Here is a 9418-nt window from a genome sequence, read left to right as displayed (position 1 = left end):
CCCCCCCCCCCCCCCCCCCCCCCAAGGAACCTGCTGACCAAGAGCAGGTTGGCTGGTGTTGGCCTGATGGCTCATTATAAATATTCTAAGCTTTTGTTGTAGTATTGGTACTTGTAAAAGGATTTTTTTCTCCAGTTCTCTCCTGATTTCCAAGTATCACTTTGCTGACCGGTGCTAGGGATTTCTGTATTCTCTGTGGTTTTTTAATATGTCTAACGTCTTTGATGTCCCAAAGTATTCCCTCTGGCTCCCAGATCCCACGGATCACTTGTATATTGATGACATTTATAGATTTAAAATAAAAGAAGGAAACCTGTTTATCTCAGCTCAGCCCCTTTGGAGGCGTGAGGAAGTCATGCCGTCACTGCTGCCACCATCAGTCATTGGAGAGGTGGCCGATGTGGGACCCAGCTGTCGTACAGCTGGAGACTCCAGTAATGGGCTGTGAGGTGACAATTCCTGGAAAAGAGAGACTGTAACTCCACTTTAAGTAGTATAGAGCCCCTTTTTTGAGGGAGTTACTGATCTCCACTCCCCAGCTCGTGGCTGCCAGAAGCTCCTCGATTTAGATCTTGTGAACATTAGAACAGACGGGCATTGTGGTGGGCTATTTATGGGATTCACCTAACTGACCCGTGCGATTGAGCTGTCAATGGGGCGATTAGTGGTTGGCACACAGGAGCTTCTCAAACGCCACGGCGTAGTCAACCTCACAGCTTAGTTCTTAGGGAATTTTAATACTGGGCATGGGCTCAGTGTTTGCCCTGCAAGTTGATTTGGTAAATATATTTATTACTACACTATTCTGTTAACTAAATACTAGAAATCATTTTCACTTACTGTTTGTGGAAAGGCTATTATGGCCATCTGGTAAATACTGTTTTCATCAGTTATCCCTAAAGGTGCCCTGGTACTAGAGAAAATGGGAAGAAAGCTGGTCCTAAGGAGATGGGTCTGTCCTTACCAGGTGGCCCTACCAAGGAAACTGAGGCACAGGCGCTGAAGCCCATGGGAGGATCTGAATGACCTGTCAGCCCTAGTTATAAATTATACAGTGGACATCTCCAAACATGCATGTGACTTGTGTGGTGTGTCCAAATGTGTTTCATCCCTGCGCCCCAGTTAAGGAGGACAGAGACTCTTGCTTTCTTCCCACAAGGCTCAGCACAGTCTGCTTCCTGGGGAGGGTGCAGGGCGGGTTCTAGAGCCTTGCATGGTCCTTGGGTTGCTTCATGTTGTCTTTTGTGTGAGTGTGTCCAAGTTATTAAAACTGGGGATCTCTCTTGCACTTGACGACTGATGGAATACCTCATATTTCTGGTGCTTTGACTGTCTTTGCAAGCATGGGATAAGTTGTTGTGGCGCCGGACAGGGTCCCACCATCCCTACTTGGTCATCTCGCCATTCTTTACCATTATTATTTCCGTCAAGTTCAGGAGCCATTGGTGTGGCCTGACGTGGAGTGTGTGAAGCAGCATCCTGGGCCCTCCCCCCGTGCTCCTTTGAGAGGGCTGCTGAGCAGCCTTCTTGTACTCTGGCTACTGCCTGTCTCTGGGTCTTTGATCTTGGGGGTCCCCTGGGCCTGGGATGAGCCTCTCACACGTGCTTCCAGCCTGGAGGACTTGGTCCCTGTGCGTGCCCTTCCCGTCCATTTGGATGTGCTCAGATTGTGTACATGTGGTCTCCCCCAGCAGCCTGGAAGCCTTTGCTCTCTTTATCCCTGGTACACAGTAGGCACTTAATAAATTGTTTGTGGATGATTGATTGTTTGAGAAATCTTCCTAATTCCAAAAACATGTTTTTTCCCCAAAAGTACAAAGGATTCTTTAAGGAGTAATTCTCCAGTGGAAATGGAAACCAATACTGAACCAGTGGATCCCTTAACTACCAGTGCTGTTTCACTAACAGCACCCCCAGAGGGTAAGTTTAGAATGGAAAGAGGCTAATGTAGAATACTACAAAATGCCGTGCACTTGGGAGGAGGTGGTAAGCAGCATCATGGCTCTGTGCAGGTCAGAGAGCCCCGGAGAGTTATCTCTGTCCACGGGAATGGTGTAGTCAGTTCTCACGGGAATGTGGTGAAGGAAGGGTCAACCTTCCAGGAGCAGATGTTCACACCAGCTTTTTTAGCTCGACATTATGAAGAGTTAGTTTTTGTTGTTCATCATTTTTCATTCATATCTGACTCTTGATGACCCTATTTGGGGTTTTCTTGGCAGATATACTGGAGGGGTTTGCCATTTCCTCCTCTGGCTCATTTTACAGATGAGGAAACTGAGGCAAGCAGAGCTAAGTGACTTGCCCAGGGTCACACAGCTAGGAAGCATCTGAAGCTGGATTTGAACCCAGGAAGATGTGTCAGCCCAGCACTGCGGGCCCCTCAGAGTTTTCTCTTCTATAGGCTCCTAACGGCATAGTTTTTCAAATATTTCGGGGTAGCAATTACAGTGGGCATAAGTGCTCAGAGGGACTCCTTGCGCAGTCTCGTCAAGCTGTCTTCTCATGTGGGGCTCAGAGCCAGGAGGTCCCCTGGGCTGCTGGTCGGTCAGCCACTCTTCCCCTCTCCCCGGGACTCCTCCTCACAGACCTCATTGCTGCTTGGGAAGGGGTGGGGTCCTGGCTCCCTGCGAGCTGCAGGCGGGCCACCCCACAGTGCATGGGGGGCACCAGTCAGCCCTTGAAAGAAATGGCGTTCTCAGAAGGATTCTCTCTGCAGCCCCAGGTAGTGTTGCTATGGAAGCCACTTCTGATGGAGAAGATGATGCAGAAAATACAGACAAGGTAACCGAGACAGTGACGAACGGCAGCATGAAGGAGACGCTCAGCCTTACGGTAGATGCTAAAACTGAAACTGCCGTCTTCAAAAGGTAACGGTCCCTGAAGCGCGCTGGCCACTCGGGCTCAGGGAGGAGGGCAGCGGGCAGGGCGGGGCCGAGGTTCGGCTCCTTCCACGTCCCCTCGCTCGGGAAGGGTTGGCTTTGCGAAAGAAAACCTCCCGGGGCGCTTAGAACGACCAGAGTGCCTAGAAAGCACAACTCGGGGCCAGGTCAAGGGATGGAGACAGCTTTGAGCTGGTTCTGGCTTATCTGTTGGGGTTAAATGTGCCGGACCAGCCTGCTCTGAGCGCTCATGGCCCCTCCCTGCTGGGGCGGGGGGGGGGGGATACGGTTTAATTTTAGAAATAGCCAGGAGCAGCAGGAAAGAACCCTAGAGGGGCAGCCACGTGGAATCCGTGGCAGCATCAGGCAGGACCAGTCAACTTGGGTCTTTCCCCTCGACTGCCCTCCCCCCAACAATCAAACCATGTAATACCAGATCTGTAGAAGGAAGCGCGGTGTAGCTGTGTGGTCTCAGGTGAGGGAGGAATACCAGCCGGGTGGGTGGGTTCATGGGCCAGTCAGCTGGCCTCCCAGGGCCCTTTGTGGGAAGGGGTGTGAGCAAAAACTGGAAGGAATCCTGGAGGGCCCAGGAGCCCTTCCCTGAGCAGAGAGTGAATGATGACTTGTGAGGAGAGTGACCTGAGCAGATGCACTCAAGAGGAGAAGCAGACTGCCCGAGAATTGGAGGGAGGAGGGTCCAGGCCCAAAGCTTATGGCCCGTAGCTGGGCAGGTTCAACCGGAGGTCCAGGCTCCCAAGGAGCACGAGGACGGGGCTTTAAGCTGCAGCAGCAGCCTGACGAGTTTCTGTCATTAGTCACAGCATCCTTCTCAAGGAATACATCCTGGCCACACTGGCCAGGGACAGGGAGTTTCTCATGAATTCTCCTGCTATTATCCTCCAAGACAGCCAGCCTTGGGACATGCAGGAATTTCAGAACCGATGAAAGGAAGGAGTAATTCAGCTTGAAGGTCAGCCCAGCGTGATATGAGAGAGAGAGGGAAAGAGAGAGAGAGAGAGCCGCTGCTGTTTTTAAGCCTGAGGCCCATCTAGAAAACATGACCAAAGCTCCCAATGGGTGAGAGCGACTGCTCCTGCCCATTTCAGGGGTTGGCGTGTCGGCATGGTGTGCACAGCGCTGTGTGTGCCTGCGAGTTAGGTTTCTAGACTGTGTCACGCCAGGCAGGGGTGGTGATGAGCTGTCTAAGAAAGGTCCCAGGGGTGAGGACACAAGCCAAGAGTGACCCCACTGGGGGTTTGGATGGGGTGACGGGAGCAGAAAAGCGAGGGGATATGATGACAGGGGGAGGGCGGTTTCCTTGTAGTGGATGGCCCAACTAGTTGGATGTTTAATCTTTACTGTTAACTTGAAGAGAAGGGGACCTTTAAAGGTTCTGGGCTCTTGGCCCTTTGGTCGAGGATTTAGATAAAAGCACTGGGGCCTACTTAGAATTATTTACAGATGACAGGAGACACTTTACAGGTTCGATGGGGCAGTTGGGATCCAAGCTTAGAACATCGGGCCACGTCTCCTGGGGCTCCCAGGGAGAAAGTGTAGGGCGTGTGGCTAATTAGAGTTCCTGGGGGGGGGGGGGGGTTTAGACAGGTGGCCGCCATTTGAGAGTGGGTCACAGGAACTCGAGGTGTCTGTCTTGCAGAGAAGATTTGGTGGGGACTGTGATGGTTGTGCCGTAGAGGGCTCAGAGGCAGATGCCCTGACAGGAAGGGGGAATAAATGAAGGCCAGACCTTGGGGGGATGTTCCCCAGCACTTGTTGTTGGGCCCTGAGATCTTTTGGATTCTCCCAGCTCACCTCATCCTTTCAGGGACTGCGCTGTATCAGGGCGGAAAGCCTTGGCCTCTTTGGCCTTGCCTTGGAGGTCATGGGGGTCTGGTTGCTGCTCCTAGGGGAGGACAGTCTGTATATGCATGATCCACCCTGTCCTAAAACCCCCTCCAAACCCCCCCACCCCGCCCCGTTTGCCAGTCATCGACTACGTGCCATGTCACATGTTTGCCAAATTGAATGCCAGCCCCACGGAGCTGGCTCCATTTGGTGAGATGCATATGGTGTTCATGTTGCCTGTGTTCTCGTGTGCTAAGTGCTCTTGGTCTGCGCTAACTGCGAGCTGTTTTTCAGAGAGTGAGTTTTGGTGGTTTTATTCTGCTGATGATAGAATTAGGATGGAGGAGTGGGTGTCCCCCTGCAGGAGCGGAAATCTGCATTTCAAGGCCCTCCCCAGAGGCCTGTCCTGCTGCCTCCTCTTGTCTCCAGTAGAGTCCTCCGGGGGCGTGCCGGGCTCTGCCCTGCGGTGGCATGTCCCTTCCCTCCCCCTTGGCAGGAGAGGCCAGGGTTGGAGTTCTGCCCTGACTGTCCTGAGCTGTGGCACGGGCTGGGGCAGCCTCTAACCATGACTATTTGTTCCTTCAAACAGATTCAGTTAACACCTTCACCAGTCTGTTTCTAGAAAGATAACGTTTTGCCCATGCGCAGTAGAGGATATGTTGTGCCCAAATCCCTAATTTCCGAGAGTATTTTGAAATGTTTACACATTTCTTTTTCTGTTTTGCACACTTGGCTTCAGAGTGTTGAAATCCTATCGGTATGTACGCTCTCGTGTGGTAGCCGGGGTCTGTCCTCGAGCGCCGGCGGCATCCCATCGTCCCCCTCGCGGTTCTCCCGGGTGTGCGCGTTGCTCTCCTTTTCCTGTCTCCCTGTGTCTGTGACCTCCGTTGTCATCCCACCCTGAGCATGCCGAGCTTGCTGCTTGGGCTTGGCGCAGCAGCCACCCTCCCAAAGCCATTGCATGCCGCGTCATCCGGCGCTGCCCGCTACCCCAGGTCCGTGTGGCGCCCTAATGCCAGCTGTACCTTCTCTCCTGCAGCGAAGAAGGAAAATTGTCTACCTCTCAAGACGTTTCTTGTAAATATGTGGTGGAGGAGAGGACAGAAAGTGCTGATGCTAGTCCTGCTGCTTCGCAGGCGGCGGGCCTGAGCCCCGAGCAGAGGTGAGAGGGCGGGCCTCATGGGGGAGGAGGGCCGGGGGCCGGGGGGCAGCTGCAGGGGAGCGTCCGTCTTCTCTTGCTCATGCGTATTTTGGCAGAGTCACAGGCCTTGTCGGCCTTGGAGGGAGTTCATCTTCTCAGACGCGGTCCCTTTTAAGGGACCCTCGTAAGGCACGTGGCGCTGCCTACGCAGGTTACCCTGGCTGGGACGCTCCATCCGGGTTTTCGGGAGCTGCTCTCCCCAAGGGCTGTCTCCGCTGTCTCATCACTGGCTAAATGGCCTGGGAACTCTGAGGAGGTGGGGATAAGTCAGCGGCCCGCGCTCCGCCCAAGGACGTCCGGCTTCCGCGGGCCCGGTCTCACGGTCGCTGCTCGGCCTTCAGACCCTGCTCTGGGACTTTGCCGTGCCACGCCGGGGCCTGCGCCCTGGGCTTTGTCCTCAGCTAGTCACGGACGACACATTCGCGGGAACGTGTGCTGTTCCTGGCTTGTCTAAGAGGGAGAGGTTTTTCCAGGAGTTAGTAAACATTTGTTAAACACCTCCTGTGTACTCATCACTGAGGATACAAAGGAGCAAAAGACAGCAGCGCCTGCTCTCACGGAGGAGAAAACACGTAGACACCTGGTCACAAACCGGCCAGAGAAGGGTTAACCTGGAGAGAATCAGCAAAGAGTCAGGGAAAGGCTTCCTGGAGAGGGTGGGGAGAAAGTGGGAGACCATTCCTGGTATGGGGAGGGCCAGTGATTGGATGGTGGAGAATGTTGGTCCAGGCGGGGCTTTGATCTTGAGTGTGTGTGTGTGTGTGTGTGTGCGCGCGTGTGTGTGTGTGTGTGCGCGTGCGTGCGTGCTCGCGCCAGCCACATGGATGGAGCTGGGCTTTTGGAGCATCACTCTAGTGGCCGAATGGAGTCTGGACTGGAGAGGGGAGAGGCCTGAGGCAGGCAGACCCCCGCAGCAGTCATTGCCGTAGTCCGGGCGTGAAGGGATGAGGACCTGCACCAACGTGGGGCTGTTTAAGAGATGGGGCAGAGGTGATGTCAGAGGGCCTTGGTGCCGTATTGTGGCCGGCAGCTGAGAGAGAAAGTGAGTCAGGGATGAGTCTCAGGTTGTGAGCCTGGAGGCCTGGGCGGATGGTGATGCCCTCTCTAGTCACAGGCAGGCTGGAGGTGAGGCCGGGAGGAGGACAAGTTCTGTTCTGGACTTGGCAGCCGCAGATGTGAGAGTGGAGGTCGGTGGGGAGGTTGGGGCGGGAATCCTCAGGGCAGAGGTGGTCATCCGGTCGATGGGAGCAGTTGAGATCCCAGGGGAAACAGCGTGGAGGGCCGGCCTCGGCTCTGACCTGGGGGTCTACCGTATCATCGCCTCCAGACAGAGTCGGTTGATGTTTCTGCAGAGGTGTCCGTTAATATGTTTTGATTTGGCGTCGTCAACACTTCCTGGGAGTTCCCGTTTCGGCGCGGTCTGGATCCCTCTTGGTCAGACTCGAGTAGAGGTGGCCCTGAGCTCTGAACAGTCTGTTCTCCATTCACTGAGCCCACCGTAGGGGACAGGACCAGGAACAGACACCAGGGGGCGCTCCAAGCCCCTTGTCCTGTTATCTGAAGGGAGGGGTGGAGCCTGGGATCTGTGGAGGAAACATCTGTGAAATTGGCTGGTTTGCTTTGTAAATGACAGTATTGACACTGGCTTCTGGTCAGGGGAATTTTGTGAAAAACCAAGGGTGGGGTCACCTCGGGCAGCTCCCTTCCTTTGGGGGCTTCCCTGCCCTCTCAGGCCTAGCAGGAGGAGGCTTCCACAGTGGCTCAGCGCCCCTTCCTGGTGCCTGATGGCTGCAGGGCGCTGCGTGGGGGGCGGAGCTGACCTCGTGAGGCTGGACGCCGGGCCATTTGTTTAGTGCCCACGGACAGGAGACAGCGCCGGTCGCTCGGAGTGCGGGGAGGAAGCTGACTCTCTGGACGCCCACGGTCCTTGGCGGCAGGCGGAGGGTTCGCCCAGGGGCGGCCCCTCTGGAAGAGCAGTGGGAGCGTCTCCAGTTGGGGAGCCCAGCACGGAGATGGAGCTTTCACATCTACAAAGCACTGTAACATGTTGTCTCGGTCACCGGGCGAAGGAGGTGCTTTTGTTACCCCTGCTTTACACGTTGAAGTAATTTGTGCGCAGTCACATAAGCTGCTGTCGGGCATCCGGACCACTGCACCTCCTGACTCCCTGGCTGAGCCCTGGGTGGAAGAAGGCTCAGTGACACGTCCTCGGCCACCCCAGGTCCTTTGGGATGTGCTCGGCTCTGGCCAGAAACTTCGGTTACCACAGCTTTTAGAATGATGACCTTCATTACCCTCCTTTCTTAGGGTCATTGAGAAGAAGAAAGAATTAAGAGGAATTTGGTTTCTTTAACCCATCCTCAAGATGTAGTTTCATATTCATGCAGAATATAGTGGCAGAAGACACCTACAAGGGACATTTGGAACTGCCTTTCCCATGGGCCCTTACTAGATTCCGGTAGTATTGAGAGCCTAGTGCCTTTGGCTCTCGTGGGTGGACACTGGTACCACTGAGCCACCTCTGCAGTGCCGAGCAGTGGTTCTGGAGCAGGACCTGTCCCATCCCCACGGCAGGAAGGGCCCCCTGCTTTCCTTGCCGACAGAAGGATCCCTTTGGAATTAGGGCTGGAGGGTCTCCCTTGCTGGCTTGATGAAGCCTTCTCGACGTCAGCCTCATGCTTGTGTCCATTTTCAAAGCTACCGGGTCCTTAGCCAGGGCACGTCTCCAGACGCCCACTCTTGCCAAGCATTTCCCGAGCAGAGCCCTCTCTCTGAGGCCCCCAGTTCATCAAGATTGCCTTGGGATGTCTGATCACAGATGGTGGGCTGCTGGCAAGGAAAGTCTTCCTGGCTGCCAGCAGCAGTGAGTTCCATTCCCGCTAGGCTCTCCATCAGGAATCCTCGTCATTCTGTCTCCAGAATTGACCCCTGTAAGGGTGAGCTTCTAGAAGCCAAACTGAAAACCCTACCTGAGTTAATTGAAAGTATCTGGGTAGCTCCTCTGTGTGGGTAGATGGACGGTCAGTACTGCACACAGGTTTGCCTGGAGATAACATGATTTATCAGCAATCAGAATCCTCCCAGTGCCCTGTGAGTTTGCGGCCCCATCGCCAGTGACTGGTGGTCATGTGCCTGAGACGTCTGGATGTCGCTGGCAGCTTTGTGAAGTGTAAGGCCTTCCACCTCTCTGAGTCCCCTTCCAGCATCTTCCACTTGGGTGATCCCTCCATTTAGAGTCAGTTAGAATCAGGCCTGAGCTGACCATCACTGGGATGGCTTGTGCCCAGTGGAGATCTCAGACGGGCCTCGCAAGTAGCACAGACATGCCCAAGTCATCTCCCAGTGTATGCAAGTGAGGACTGGACCAAGGGGGTCCTTTCCGCCCCCGATCTGGCTTTGGAGCCTGGCTCCATCTTGTTTCTGCTGGTGCATTTGACTTCCCTTCTACACTGGCCTGCCAGATGTTCCCTGCAGGTGATGCTGCCTTTGGGGA

The 9418-nt window shown here is 54.6% G+C and overlaps 1 protein-coding gene across 3 annotated transcripts in view; it reads left to right on the top strand.

Annotated features, from left to right (window-relative positions):
• PPP6R3 (protein phosphatase 6 regulatory subunit 3) overlaps positions 1 to 9418 on the top strand; it is a 30680-nt gene that overhangs the window by 19089 nt on the left and 2173 nt on the right. For all 3 annotated transcript variants that reach the window (XM_027856230.1, XM_027856229.1, XM_027856228.1), the window contains exons 12-14: positions 1814 to 1920; positions 2717 to 2867; positions 5764 to 5886. In XM_027856230.1, coding sequence (XP_027712031.1) covers positions 1814 to 1920; positions 2717 to 2867; positions 5764 to 5886 — 381 coding nt within the window. The remainder of the gene's footprint in view (positions 1 to 1813; positions 1921 to 2716; positions 2868 to 5763; positions 5887 to 9418) is intronic.

This window comes from Vombatus ursinus, unplaced genomic scaffold (genome assembly GCF_900497805.2).
Source record: "Vombatus ursinus unplaced genomic scaffold, bare-nosed wombat genome assembly UNPS02011369.1, whole genome shotgun sequence".
Lineage (NCBI taxonomy): Eukaryota > Metazoa > Chordata > Mammalia > Diprotodontia > Vombatidae > Vombatus > Vombatus ursinus.
The sequence above is the reverse complement of the archived record's forward strand: the minus strand, read 5'-3'. Positions and strand labels throughout refer to the sequence as shown.